This window comes from Zootoca vivipara, chromosome 1 (genome assembly GCF_965207765.1).
Source record: "Zootoca vivipara chromosome 1, rZooViv2.hap1.1, whole genome shotgun sequence".
NCBI lineage: Eukaryota > Metazoa > Chordata > Lepidosauria > Squamata > Lacertidae > Zootoca > Zootoca vivipara.
Window position 1 is genome coordinate 42,825,113 of NC_142582.1, and position 15,788 is coordinate 42,840,900.

The following is a 15,788-nucleotide window of genomic DNA, read 5'->3' on the forward strand; positions in this document are numbered from 1 at the left end:
AGCAAAGATGGTGGACAGTAGACAAGCCCAAGCTTTGGAAGTAAGGAGCCAACAAGCATAAATGCTGAGGACTAGGGAGTAACTAGCCTGCACGGGTCAATGCAAGATTCCTCTTTATAGCGAGGATATAGGGCTTCCCCAGTTTTGATACAAGGATGAATGCTTTTCTACAGTTATTTCAAAACTTATTCCAAAAACGAAGAGTGAAGAATCAAACAAAAGGAAGCTTTATGCTCAAGTCAGCATTGTTAAAAAAAAAGGTATCAAACTATGTCCATACCTCATCCGCACTGTCTCCCTGAGGTGTGGTCTCATCTCCAGGCTTGGGGGATCCCAGGTCAAAGCTTTTCCTTCCTTCGCGCACTTTCTTTTGCTTCTTGATGTTACTGTCTGCCTTTCCGCTATTCAATCGGCGTACTGGACTGGTTAGCCATTTCTTCAGTGTGTTGGTAGAGCGCTTTGGACCAGGGGAGCTCTGGATGGAATTGATGGATGAATGAGGCTGCAAATTGGCCACCGATTCAGATTTCCCTCCATTTTCATTAGAGGATGCTGAATAGGAATCTGTCAGAACAAAATAATAAAAATGCTAAGCAAGACAGGGTATTAAGTTAGACAGTTCTTTCTGGAAATGGAAGCTGATTTTGTTGATATAAATATTAAATCAGAAGCAGAGTGCCAGGTTTAAAATTAGAAGAGAACACACAGTTAACTCTAAACTAAGTGGACACTAAATGTACTCATTTCCCTTTCCACAGGTGTCCACCATCCCTTCCTGATCTGTACTTATGGAACACTATAAATCTATTGTATTGGCTGGTCTGTTTGTCAGGTATGAGTATAATATCTGAGGAATTCACAAATCCTCAGTACTGTTACTTCTCCTGCCAAAATCATGAAGAGTCCATTATGGTCAGTTGGATGTCTGTCCATACATTCGCCAAGGAAAGTTTGCTTTTTCTGGCCAAGTTAGGGGGGGGGCTAAGTCAACTTAACATTTCAGAGTTGCCTATCTGTAAAAACAGCTGGCACTGGCTTTTCACCGCTACTGATATTTTCAGCCTATGCATTCATATTAAGTAGCATTAAACTGACAAGAGATAAGCAACCACGGAAAATGGTTCCACTCTGCTATCTTATGTACGATAGGCTTTGGACATTTTCCATTCACAGAAGCCACATGATTTGGAGGTGGGTGAATAACGCAAACTATTATCAGAATGCTGTTTGTCAGCAGATTCCAACGTCAGACTAGTTGATCTAACATTCTGAAGATATATGCAGGATACAAGCTTGTCTTATTCCACTACCAACCATTCTAATTTTGCTGAAGTGCTTTATACTTTATGTGTGCTCACTATAGAGTTAATAACATTTGGTACCCCATGTTTCAGCAATACCTCCCCCAGTAAACTAGTGTTGTACTTTGGAACAGACCCAACTGTCCTCTGTCCTGGCACTTGGTCAGCCAATTACATTAGGAGTTGCTGAATTAGTTTATAAAAATATCAACATATATGTGGGGGCTTGAATGCCTGGGAAGGTGCCATATTGACACTGCTGTACAATGAAGCTTTGTTCCATCAGGACCCTGTGTTGAGTGAACAAGCATTGCTAACTGGAAGAACATTCTACTTGCAACACCGTATTATTTCTGCACAAAACTCCAAATGATATGCTAAAAAGTCCACAGCATGTATATGTTTGATCCAACATTCCAACTGTGCATTGATGGGCAATGAAGTCATCAAGCACATCCCTCCCCTAAGTTTTAACAAGTAAGTTTCTTTGCAAAGGTACCAGTTTATGAAGCTTCTATGTAGTCAAGCAATTGTTCCCAAAAAATCAACCCTGCATTTACAATTTCATATTGACTTTTTTAAGGACTCAAAATATGCCAACTTTGAGTGGACCAATCCTAAAAAAGGTCAGGCAAAATGGTCAACCCTCACCCATGTCCACTTCATCAAACCTGGCCCTCTTTCAAAAAAGTTTGGACACCCCTGCCTTAGTGGAACTGCTACCTCAAGTCAAAGCATCCACTTTTCAACCATCTTCTAGCAACCTATGCAACCAGGGCCATCTTTACCTGGGGGTGCAAGGCACCTGGGTACCAAATTCCGGGGGGCGCTAGGTGCCCGCCGCTGAAGCCGCCTAAGCTCTTAACTATCTACCTGTTATGAAATAAGAAATAAATTTGATCAAGCTAGAAAAACAAAAACAAAATACATACGGTATATACCTATATACCGAAATGTATACCTACTGTTTCACTAAAGCACTTTTGACTTGGTTGCTCATTTACCAAAGACGTGCCGGGCCAGTGGCGGCACTTGTCATTCAACTAAATTTGGGGCGCTGGGTGGATCTTTGCATCCCGGTGGCGCATATGCTAAAGACCCCACTGTATGCAACCACATCCTACAGAACATCCCCCCTCCATCTCAGGAATAGTTTTTCAGGAGTAAGAAGGGGCTTAGGTAGGTACAGGGAATCAGTAAAAAATGGGTGCCTTGCTAGGGCTTGTCCAAGACACTTGCCAAAAGACAAGATGGTACCTCCTCTCATTCCATGTACAAAAGCCAACCAAACTGGCAACTGAATCTTACTTCAACACTGGCAAGAGGGCAGCATATTTCACCATACCTGCAGGCAAGCTACGTGGCACTCACAGCTCTGTCCTTCAATGTCTTGCTGTCACTCCCTACTTACCAGTATCCACTCTTTGAGGCAGTTGCCTCACGTTGCCTGATGACTGTTGGGCTGCCTTCTGCCTCATGCAAATGGAAGTGTTTTCTGTCAAGGCAAATCTACCCTTGAATACAACCCAATATATGTGCAGGTGATAATTTCGAAAGAAACCAAAATGAGGAGCAAAACAGCTCTCAGAACCTGCACATCTGCTTCTTCATTTTAAGTCATAGTTTGGCTTATTGTTAGGTGTGAACCAGGTCACTGTCTGGATCCAGAGAGAGAGAGAGAGCGCACTACATTGAAAGGTTTCAGCGGGACACTAAAACTAATTGTTCATACAAAGAGCATATAAAATCAGGCAAGGAATTTCTCAATGGCAAGTTTTCTTACAAGTTTAAATTTCTGGCCTGCTCCATTAATATTGCCAATTTAGCCTAAGCAATAACTTGTTTCTGGCAAGATTCATTAGAAAAACTATGTGTCAGAGGTTTTTGTGGCTACTCTTGAGTAACAACGCTCCACACCTCCTTGTCCTTAAGGTGTTTTTAATGTGCATATTATTTACAGTGCAAAGAGACTGGAAAACATATCTGCTTAGTCCGAGTCAGAACCTCGCAATGGCTTCTTCCTGTTTTGCGGCCAACATAACAGCTTGGGAACCCCAAAGCGCCTCCCTCTCGCCCTACGGGGTGCCGTGTGCCTCAATTTGGGCGTCGGGGGGGGGGGGAGTGCTGTCCTGACTGCTCTCCAGTGGCCGATCCCGTCATTTCTTTCCCAGCTGTTTCCTTCTCTACGCGATGCTGAGGCTCTCGCATGCTGTCAGAGCCTCTCACCTCCCTCTCTACTTTCTGATTCCTGTAATCCGATCCGCTACTGGACTTGCTGCTCTGAGAAGAGCTCGACCTGATGAGGGGGGGCTGTTCTCTATAAGCCCTCCCCCTTACACAATGGTTCTGTATTGGGGTGGTATTTCAACTGCTTCTTATTCAGGTGGCTTCCTGAATCAGCACTTTTGCTTTAGCAGCACACAAGCCATGATCAAAGTTCCCTTTTGCTACCCACCAGAAGTAAGAAAGAAGGAAAAGATAGGGTGGGGGCTGAATTTTTAAGGCATGTAAGATTATTACGTCAAGAGCAGACTGTTTGGGTGAGTATTAACAGGTGCACTACCTCCTAGATCAAGTGGGGGTAAGTAATGAATATTTAAGGCAATAATATGACTTTAGGGATGTGGGTGGGTTAAACCACAGAGCCTAGGGTTTGCCGATCAGAAGGTCGGCGGTTCGCAACGGGGTAAGCTCCCGTTGCTTGGTCCCAGCTCCTGCCAACCTAGCAGTTCGAAAGCACGTCAAAGTGCAAGTAGAAAAATAGGTACCGCTACAACGGGAAGGTAAACAGCGTTTCCGTGTGCTGCTCTGGTTTGCCAGAAGCAGCTTTGTCATGCTGGCCACATGACCTGGAAGCTGTACACCGGCTCCCTTGGCCAATAACGCGAGATGAGCGCCGCAACCCCAGAGTTGGTCACGACTGGACCTAATGGTCAGGGGTCCCTTTACCTTTAATATGACTTTAGTCAGTTCAACAGTAGAAGACAATAATCTAAAACAAACACTTCAGCTAGGCAAGTAACTTCTGCCACTTACATAAAATTTTATAACCTCAAACCAAAAACATCAATCAAATAATGTTATCTCCAATAGATAAACTGTAGGCTGAGATAAGTTTCCTTTTGAAAACTGGAGCTTTGTTAAAAAATACTGTCAAAGTTATGGCTGAAGATAATTCCAGGCACTTCATTAAACTGTGACACCACAACTCCACAAAACTTATTTCATAATGTGTATATACTGCTAGATCGCAAGGAAAAACCTCACATGTCCTATATTTCAGGATGGCTCTGCTCTCTAAAGCCACAGCTCTACAGCAGCTCTTTTTGACTGACTGACTACAGGGTAATGCCACAAGGTGATATTTACCTATGGTTACTTGGTTCTTGTAAATGTCATGGAAACTGGTTCTTAGCTTCAGACCCAATTGATTTAAAGGCTTCATCAAAAGGTGTGGATTTTTGTCCATCATTATTTTAGGACTACATACCTTACTCCGAGTAAGAGAGAGAGAGAGAAGCCATCTCCATTTTTACCTTGATGCCACTCACAAGTTTAAGTCACAACCTGTCTGTCTGCTTCAAGGATGAGCAAGAAATTTCAAACCTCCAAAATGGACATAAACACACCTCAAACAGAAATAGACTAAATACAAAGTGGCACTTTGTAAACCTGTTATTACTTAGATCCAGAAAGGAACAGAAAGCTTGTTTAATTCTATTGTTTTGTTTATTTCATCCAGGCTGCCTAGGCCAGGAAGAAATTTTACTATCAAAACATTAGTGTGCAAGAATTTGATTCCCAGCCCATTAGAGAGATTGTGATTATGAGATTAACATGATTTAAAAAAAAAAAAAAAAAAAAACCCTAGCAAACCTTCACTGAAACTCTTTCTGCTCATCTTACAGTAGTTTCATTGACCATGCATTTTAGAGAGGTCTCTTATTTAAGTAAGAAAGCTTGGAGCAACATGAACTAATCAACTTATAGTACCGTCATATAAGTATTATTTACTCTGATTGAAAAATGGAATTCTGCCAATTACAACAATCAATGCCTTATCAGGAGAACTCCTTAACAAAATAAATAGCTTACCCAACCCACCAAAATCCCAGCTCTAGGGTTTAAGCACCAAAGAAAGGCAAAAGCAATTATCTTTCATTGAACCAATTTCTGCTGGCAAACATTGTTAGATGCAAACTGAACCTATCCTAAGGACTGGTAAGGAAAGATACCTCAGGTCTGTAGTGTAACATGAGTTGCCTATATGAGGCCCTGGCATCTTCAAATGAAGAGTCCTGAGTAGTATGCTAGGAAAGACATGTATAGAAACCATTGAGAGTAGCTACTAAGTATTAAAAATGGTGCTGGCTCATACTGACTTACACCAATGAGTCATGAGAGCAGTTTATTACATAACCAATAATAGTATCCTCCTGCATACTCCAAGTCTTGCACCACCTTAGTTTTCTTACAGAAGTGAAGAGCAATTTTGGAAATGACTAAGATGTGCTCCTAGCTAAATTTTATACTCAAGTATTTATCAAACAATGCTTCTTTAGTGTTTTGATATGCTGCAAGAAAAAATAGGCACCCTAAAATTTTATACATGACCTTACTCTGGACTGCAATGTATTTAATGCATGCCTCCCTATAGGTAGAAAGAGTAACAAGGATGCAGTGAAACTTAGACTCATAGAATCGTAGAGTTGGAAGGGACCCCAAGGGTCATCTAGTCCAACTCCCTGCAATGCAGGAATCTCAGCTAAAACATCCATCCAACCTCTGTTTAAAAAACCTCCAAGGAAGAAGAGTCCACCACATTATGAAAAAGACTGTTTCATTGTTGAACAGCTCTTACGTCAGAAAGTTCTTCCTGATGTTTGTAACTTGAAGCCACTGGTCCAAGCCTCAAGAGCAGAAGAAAACAAGCTTGCTCTACTTTCCATGTGACAGCCCTTTAAATATTTGAAAATGGTTATCATATTTCCTCTCAGTCTCCTCTTTTCCAGGCTAAACAAGCCCATCTCCTCAGCTGTTCCTCATAAGGCTGGTTTCCAGACTCTTGATCATCTTGATCACCCTCCTCTGCACACATTTCAGTTGTCATGCTCAGCCCACAGCATTATCCTGATCCACCAAGCTTGCAACCCTATCAAACAAGATATTAGATTTGTCTGGCAGGACTTGTTTTTGGGAAACCCATGCTGGGTCTTAGTAATCAAAGCATCCTTTTCTAAGTGCTCACAGACCAAGTGCTTAATTATCTGTTCTAGGACCCTTCCTGGCATTGATATCAAACTGACTGGTCAGTAGTAACCTGGGTCTTCATGAAATAAACATTAGAATCTACACAGTATATTATTTACTTGCGCTTCCAGGGTAAAATCTGGGCTGTGTGAATTTAAGGAAGTTACCACTACCAAACAAATAAATTACTGCTACCAAAAAAAAGTAGTAGTTTGCCAGAACACAAAACCAGTAAGAACTGGGTAGTCTTTTAAGATTGCTCTCTTCAAATATTGGCAATGTCTATTTAGAAAGCCTTTCCCAAACTTCTGACAGCAGAGGCACACTGACCTACCCCTGAATTACACTGGGAGGAGCACATCGGTCTTAAAACCCTATTAGTTTACTTTCAGGGTGTAAGTGTAAGAGAGGAATCCACCCTTGGAGGAGCCTATCCATGCTTTCTGCATGAAGTCACTGATCATTTTGACATGTTTCCTGACTGAACACTGACTCATGTAAAACCTCCTCACTTGCCTCTCGCCATAGCCTTGGACCTAGGTCAGCACCAGCAGCTCCTCACATGCTGAGTAAAGGTGGCCAGGGAGAACATGTGGTTTTGAATTTCATAGAATCGGATCAGTTTGGCCTTTTAAAAACAAACAAACAAACACTATTCCTTATGCCCAGCAGATGCTAGCTAACTTATTTTATTTATTACATTTTATCCCATTCTTACCCATTCTTACTTACTGTTTACATTTTTTTAGCCCCCACCCTCACAACAAAAGCTCTCTGGTAGCTTAGGCAGAGAAAGTTTGGCTTGCCCAAGGTCACTCAGATACCTTCCATGAATGAGTGGAGATTTCAACCCGGGTATTCTGCATAAAGAAACTTTTAAGAACAGCAGCATGGTTAGGCATTTGCAAACGGTCACAATTGACAGCTAGCAAGACTGTGAGCCAACCAACATAATTGCAGGTGGAAAGCACAGCAAACAATCAGGTGGCAGGCAATTATTTCATAGCATACGAGTATGAAAACAATTTTCTTCGTGAACTCGGTTGACTTCTGTTCTTAACAAGCTGGTGTCTATAGAGTCTTTTCTGCTTCATGTAGTTGTTCAAGTCAACCAAGCAGGAAAATGAACTCGTTTCATTGATCCCTACAGAAATCCTCTTGAAAGAACGCAAGTCATGGACCATTAACCAGACATCTTTTCCACTTGTGCAAGGAAAGGATGGGATTTGGGGAACTGGGGAAGCTACAGGTATAACTAGCTGCTCCTGCCTACTTGATTTGCAGCTTGAGAGAAGGGAGGCTGTTCCAGGAATTTGGCCGAGTGCCTTGAAATTATGACTCACAGCAACCTTCTCTATTCCTTTCATCCTCTGAATATAAATTATCATCCCCAAGTTGTGTGACAAAGGTGTATTGAAGTCAACATGATCAGACAGCTATTTAAAAGTAATAATTTGTTCCTGCCCTTTCTGGGTCAACTCTGGGTGATTTCAGATAACAAAAAGCAATGTAGTAGGCATCTAAAAGCCTGCCACATAGTGCTTGCCACTACATTGAAAGTGGCTGACAGAAGCCTTCAACCACAAAGTTAAGCTCAGTAGGGTGATTTTATTGTTTTTAGAGTTTGCTAAAATGATGTTATTGTTTTTAGAACTTTGCTGAAATGATATATTTTTTTAAGAACAGGGATTTTTTTTTAGAACAGGGAAAATTCCCTTTTAAAGCTCTGTAGCTCTATAGCCATAGTAGCTTAACAAATGGAACTGTTGTTTAGCATCCACACACATGCTACTGTAGGACTTTCTGCTTATTAATCCCCCCCTGAAGATTTGTGAGTAGTTTACCAACCATACCAGCGTGATCAGAGTAGGCTCTGTTAGAAGAATGCTTAGCCACTTTTTGACTCACTTTGTATAGGATGGTGCTGGCCTTGGATGATGTAATCTGTTCCAATAAGAAATTTGTTTCATTAACAGATGAACTGGGAAGGCCCTTCACAGCTGAATTTGAGAGCCAGCAAATGAAGATGCTCTCTGATGCTCTGTGAAACAATGGAGCTTGTGTTGAGTTGACAGCTGCTTGGAAAACGTGTATTATAGCTACATTACAACAACTGCTACTCTGAATTATTTGGAAAATGGGTGGGGATGATACTCTCTCTCCCCAACATAAAACATAACTATCTGAAGAAGTGTGCATGCACACAAAAGCTTATACCAAGAACAAACTTAGTTGGTATGTAAGGTGCTATTGGACATTATATATATATACTGACTGTGTCAGACCAACACGGCTACCTACCTGAATATAAAACATCACTGTATCAACAAGGGATTCTCAGAAGGAAATAAAACTGGCAATGCTAATTGAGCCACTGAAACTGCTACATTTTTCTCCAACTCCAACGGGATTGAAAGAAATCGAAGACAAAGTTTAATTATAGTTGGATACACATTTTATTGAAAACTCTTATAAATTTGAACAAAATATGGGGCACAGCAATACATTCTCATATTAAAAGCAAGATCTATAGAATGCCTGCTTAGTTTGGGAAAGTGAAAACAAGCAGGTTCATGTGTCTGCCTCAGGGATTCAGCATGTGCTGTGGTGGAAGCAGAGAAAGAATAGAATAGGTGCTGCAAGCACCAACCTGTCTTCAGAAAGGAAACTATGTATGATTATCAAATAAATAAATAAATATTACACTGAAGTCTCACCAATGCAACTTTTGTATGCAGTTTTCCACGGTGAATATTTTCCAGCTATTCTCCAAGAGATGTGAAAATGGGTCTGATCACATGGTTCAAGCAGTTTTCCTTCATATGAGGAAACACCGACAGCATTAGGACTGTTATTTCTATGTATTGTGTATTGTACATACGACATGAAATAAGTGGTGTAGAAGATTATAGAAAGTCTCAACAAAAGATAGCAGTTAAGTATGAGGTTATACATACCTGCAAAGGTGATTGAAAGCAGTCTTCCTCAACTTGGTGCCTGCCCCTCCAGTTACAGGACTCATAGCTCCATCATTTCTGACTGTTGTCCTTACTGGCAGGGCTAATGGAAGTTAGGAGTTCAACTACAGTGGTACCTCGACTTATGAACGACTCGACAACTGAATTTTTCGACTTACGAATGGGACAAATGGCTGCACGCTTACGAATTTCTCGACATCCGAACGGAAACCGTGGTGCTTTTAGATAGGGTTTTTTTCGACTTACGAATTTTTAGATGGGGTTGCTTTGACTTACAAATTTTTTCCGTTTCCAATGCATTCCTATGGGAAATAGTGTTTCGAATGGCACTTTTCGACTTGCGAATTTTTCAACCTACGAAGGTGCCCTTGGAATGGATTAAATTCGTAAGTCAAGGCACCACTGTACTTTTGGAGGGTACCAGGTTGAGAAGCCTGGGTTAAAGAGTCAGACCCAATTCAAGTCACCTCTTACTGGATATTGTTGTTGTTGTTTAGTCGTTTAGTCGTGTCCGACTCTTCGTGACCCCATGGACCATAGCACGCCAGGCACTCCTGTCTTGCACTGCCTCCCGCAGTTTGGTCAAACTCATGTTCGTAGCTTCGAGAACACTGTCCAACCATCTTGTCCTCTGTCGTCCCCTTCTCCTAGTGCCCTCAATCTTTCCCAACATCAGGGTCTTTTCCAAGGATTCTTCTCTTCTCATGAGGTGGCCAAAGTATTGGAGCCTCAGCTTCACGATCTGTCCTTCCAGGGAGCACTCAGGGCTGATTTCCTTAAGAATAGATAGGTTTGATCTTCTAGCAGTCCATGGGACTCTCAAGAGTCTCCTCCAGCACCATAATTCAAAAGCATCAATTCTTCGACGATCAGCCTTCTTTATGGTCCAGCTCTCACTTCCATACATCACTACTGGGAAAACCATAGCTTTAACTATACGGACCTTTGTCGGCAAAGTGATGTCTCTGCTTTTTAAGATGCTGTCTAGGTTTGTCATTGCTTTTCTCCCAAGAAGCAGGCGTCTTTTAATTTCGTGACTGCTGTCACCATCTGCAGTGATCAAGGAGCCCAAGAAAGTAAAATCTCTCACTGCCTCCATTTCTTCCCCTTCTATTTGCCAGGAGGTGATGGGACCAGTGGCCATGATCTTGGTTTTTTTGATGTTGAGCTTCAGACCATATTTTGCGCTCTCCTCTTTCACCCTCATTAAAAGGTTCTTTAATTCCTCCTCGCTTTCTGCCATCAAGGTTGTGTCATCTGCATATCTGAGGTTGTTGATATTTCTTCCGGCAATCTTAATTCCGGCTTGGGATTCATCTAGTCCAGCCTTTCGCATGATGAATTCTGCATATAAGTTAAATAAGCAGGGAGACAATATACAACCTTGTCGTACTCCTTTCCCAATTTTGAACCAATCAGTTGTTCCATATCCAGTTCTAACTGTAGCTTCTTGTCCCACATAGAGATTTCTCAGGAGACAGATGAGGTGATCAGGCACTCCCATTTCTTTAAGAACTTGCCATAGTTTGCTGTGGTCGACACAGTCAAAGGCTTTTGCATAGTCAATGAAGCAGAAGTAGACGTTTTTCTGGAACTCTCTAGCTTTCTCCATAATCCAGCGTATGTTTGCTATTTGGTCTCTGGTTCCTCTGCCCTTTCGAAATCCAGCTTGCACTTCTGGGAGTTCTCGGTCCACATACTGCCTAAGCCTGCCTTGTAGAATTTTAAGCATAACCTTGCTAGCGTGTGAAATGAGCGCAATTGTGCGGTAGTTGGAGCATTCTTTGGCACTGCCCTTCTTTGGAATTGGGATGTAGACTGATCTTCTCCAATCCTCTGGCCATTGCTGAGTTTTCCAAACTTGCTGGCATATTGGGTGTAGCACCTTAACAGCATCATCTTTTAAAATTTTAAATAGTTCAGCTGGAATATCATCACTTCCACTGGCCTTGTTATTAGCAATGCTTTCTAAGGCCCATTTGACTTCACTCTCCAAGATGTCTGGCTCAAGGTCAGCAACCACACTACCTGGGGTGTACGAGACCTCCATATCTTTCTGGTATAATTCCTCTGTGTATTCTTGCCACCTCTTCTTGATGTCTTCTGCTTCTGTTAGGTCCTTACCACTTTTGTCCTTGATTATGGTAATCTTTGTACGAAATGTTCCTTTCATATCTCCAATTTTCTTGAACAGATCTCTGGTTTTCCCCATTCTATTGTTTTCCTCTATTTCTTTGCATTGCTCATTTAAGAAGACCCTCTTGTCTCTCCTTGCTGTTTTTTGGAAATCTGCATTCAGTTTCCTGTATCTTTCCCTATCTCCCTTGCATTTTGCTTGCCTCCTCTCCTCCGCTATTTGTAAGGCCTCGTTGGATAGCCATTTTGCTTTCTTGCATTTCCTTTTCCTTGGGACGGTTTTCGTTGCTGCCTCCTGTATAATGTTACGAGCCTCCATCCATAGTTCTTCAGGCACTCTGTCCACCAAATCTAAATCCTTAAACCTGTTCCTCACTTCCACTGTGTATTCATAAGGGATTTGATTCAGATTGTATCTTACTGGCCCAGTGGTTTTTCCTACTTTCTTCAGTTTAAGCTGGAATTTTGCTATAAGAAGCTGATGATCTGAGTTACAGTCAGCTCCAGGTCTTGTTTTTGCTGACTGTATAGAGCTTCTCCATCTTTGGCTGCAGAGAATATAATCAATCTGATTTCGATGCTGCCCATTTGGTGATATCCATGTGTAGAGTCGTCTCTTGTGTTGTTGGAAGAGAGTGTTTGTGATGACCAGCTTGTTCTCTTGACAGAACTCTATTAGCCTTTGCCCTGCTTCATTTTGAACTCCAAGGCCAAACTTGCCAGTTGTTCCTTTTATCTCTTGATTCCCTACTTTAGCATTCCAATCCCCTGTAATGAGAAGAACATCCTTCTTTGGTGTCATTTCTAGAAGTTGTTGTAGGTCTTCATAGAATTGGTCAATTTCACTTTCTTCAGCACTGGTAGTTGGTGCATAAACTTGGATTACTGTGATGTTAAAAGGTCTGCCTTGGATTCGTATCGAGATCATTCTGTCATTTTTGAGATTGCATCCCATTACAGCTTTTGCCACTCTTTTGTTGACTATGAGGGCCACTCCATTTCTGCTACAGGATTCTTGCCCACAGTAGTAGATATGATAGTCACCCGAACTGAATTCGCCCATTCCCTTCCATTTTAGTTCACTGATGCCCAGGATGTCGATATTTATTCTTGTCATCTCATTTTTGACCACATCCAGCTTACCTCCACTCATGGTTCTTACATTCCAGGTTCCTATGCAATATTTTTCTTTACAGCATCGGACTTTCCTTTCGCTTCCAGGCATATCCGCAACTGAGCGTCCTTTCGGCTTTGGCCCAGCCGCTTCATCAGCTCTGAATCTACTTGTACTTGTCCTCCGCTCTTCCTCAGTAGCATGTTGGACGCCTTCCGACCTGAGGGGCTCATCTTCCAGCGTCATAACTTTTATATGCCTGTTGTCTTTGTCCATGGAGTTTTCTTGGCAGGGATACTGGAGTGGCTTGCCAGTTCCTTCTCCAGGTGGATCACGTTTAGTCAAAACTCTCCACTATGACCTGTCCATCTTGGGTGGCCCTGCATGGCATAGCTCATAGCTTCTCTGAGTTATTCAAGCCCCTTCGCCACGACAAGGCATTGATCCATGAAGGGGCATTGATCCATGAAGGGGATCAATACTGGATATTATCTACCAGTAAACAAAGTATGATCATTTGATCTTTTGATCCGTCTACTGATGGGCAATATTATTCTTGCCAAGGGACTTACAACTGCCCCTTTTTCTCTTCCTTCACTATAACATACCTTGGCCCAGGGTTATGGGCTAAACAGTATGCAATATTTAATAGCAACACATAGATGTGAGCTGGGCTCATAAATGTCTAAAAGAGGGTTTCAAGGAAAAAAGTGGCTTTTTTCCAGGTAGCATGAAAGCATTTTGTACAGCATAGGCACAGAAATAATTTCCATTAAATTACCTATCACATCACGTAGTAGGCAACTGATAGACCACCACCCTGACAAATACAGTTCCATGGCACTGAAACGAGCCCTTCTGAACCTAGCTATTGCCTTCAGTCTTACTAAAACTTGATCCTCCCCGGTAGAGATATAATTGTCAGACGTAATCTCCACGTAATCACCCTCTCAAACAATGAAGAAAGAGTGGTAACCAATTAAATCTGAATAAAATAATTTAACGTTGACTACTAATAGAGATGCTATTTGTAAGCAATTCACACACATTTATTATGTTCATATAGGTTCTACCCTAGAAATTGCCCTACTGCTCAATGAAGAAACCAAGAGAGAACTCTCCTTTCTTACAAATGGTTAGATGAACACGCACTGGGTCCTACCCAACTTTGGAGGGGGCTCAGCGTACACATGTGATGTCATGTGGTGGGAGGAGGCACAATCCTGCTGCAGCTGCAGGAAGATCCAATGGGTCCCACTGTGACTGCAGAATGCTGAGGGGTCTCAGCCCTCTCCTTGAAAATTTTGGGGCAGCCTCGGCCCCCTGCCCCCAAATTTTGGGTGGCCTGGGCCCCCCAGATGGTGCCCCTAGTCAAACATGAATAAATGCTGACTGGCTTGCCTGCTAACCTCCTCTGATTAGATTCCTGAGAACATTCATTATGAATAAAGTCAGATCTGCATTTACCTCTAACCATTATTGCCTTTTAAAATTAGAGTAGAAAATAAGTTTTTTTGGTACAGTGGTTAAAATGCTATCATTTTAACAAAAATGATAAGGTAATTTTAAATTATTTTGGAACTCTGCATACAATGAATTTAATCTATACAAACCTATTTATTTGTGGTCTCTTCCAACTCTATGATTCTATGATTTAGATAGTACACTTAAGATTATTTTCAAATCAGCAGCTTGGACTCCAAAGCTGCTATGTATTGAAAATACCATTACAATACAAAGTCAGTCTTCTAATCAGTGAACTGATTAGCTGAAGTTCTAGCTGTCGCAGCTTTGGTGGTACAAAGCCCCTCTGCTGGTAGCACCTTCTCTCTGGACCAATCAGGAAGCAGAGTGGTGTGATAATGTTCGGTTCTGAAGTTACGGCTGCCCCCAACCATAGTTCCTTACTGAAGACTCACAGGGCGTCGGCCGAGCCAGTGGATGTGCTAAATCCATGAGTGCAGGGCCTTCTAAAAAGTAGTCCAACAAATCAACCCAAAAGTCACGTGCGCACACACTTTTTCAAGTTCCCCTGAACTCTTCATCAGGCTATATGGTAAAAAAACACAAAGGGGAGAGAGAAAAGAGGCTGTTGTTCAAGCCATCTGGGTCTGCATGTGGTAGGAGTCTTTAGTTTGAAGAAGAGGTAGCAGAACTCAAAGAGATACTTTTAACTTCAGGATACTCTACAATGATATTATTGAATGGAGTATAACATCCACCTGTGATTATTCAACTGTCTTAAAGAAACCTGTTAAATAAGTTTCCTCAATTTCTTGTTCTATGTAATCATAGTTGCCAAGTCTCCCGTATTCCCCGGGAAACCCCCATTTTTCCAGCCGTTCCCAGCTGGAAAAACAGATTTTTTTGTTTCCCCCCGGTTTACTTACCAGCCGGGGGAGGCTCCTTCTGCGCATGTCAGGAGTCTCTGGACATGCACAGAAGCGATTTCTGGTGCGACGGCTATTTTGGAACTGGGCGGAGCATGCTCAGAAACAACTTTCGATGCTGCTCTGCCCAGTTCCAAAATGGCCGCAGTGCAGCCTCGCCCAAATTAAATAATTTCTTTTTGTCCATCAGATGCCAAGATTTAATTAGCAAATAATCTTCTACGTGCACTGAAGCAAGAAGATTTGTGCATTAACCCTTACTTTTCATTCCAAAGAATGCACAATTTTGACAAAGTGCACAAAAACTGCTACAGTAAAAATGGATAGCTTACACCAATATTCAGCTTGTAATTGTTGGCTTGTGAATTAAATATGCATATTTGAGGTTTATACTGGCACCAAGAGGAATACAGAAAATACAAACACACCCTTCTTGTAACCAGGGTGTGAAAGGGGCACAGTTAATCTCTCTTTGATTCAGAAGGTAACCAACTTCGTGCTTTTTAGCGTCCTACTTCTCAAATCCACAGAACGCTAAGGTAAGTTTAAAAAGAGAAAACAACCCTGCACAGGTTAAACTTATTGTAAATTGCCACATTATTTTCTGAATGAATTGGCA

The 15,788-nt window shown here is 41.8% G+C and overlaps 1 protein-coding gene across 8 annotated transcripts in view; it reads right to left on the bottom strand.

Annotated features, from left to right (window-relative positions):
• Positions 1-15,788, bottom strand: part of LOC148687531 (kalirin-like) — a 90,348-nt gene that overhangs the window by 24,567 nt on the left and 49,993 nt on the right. For all 8 annotated transcript variants that reach the window (XM_088652404.1, XM_088652374.1, XM_088652385.1 and 5 more), the window contains one exon: positions 281-564. In XM_088652404.1, the coding sequence (XP_088508530.1) occupies positions 281-564 (284 nt within the window). The remainder of the gene's footprint in view (positions 1-280; positions 565-15,788) is intronic.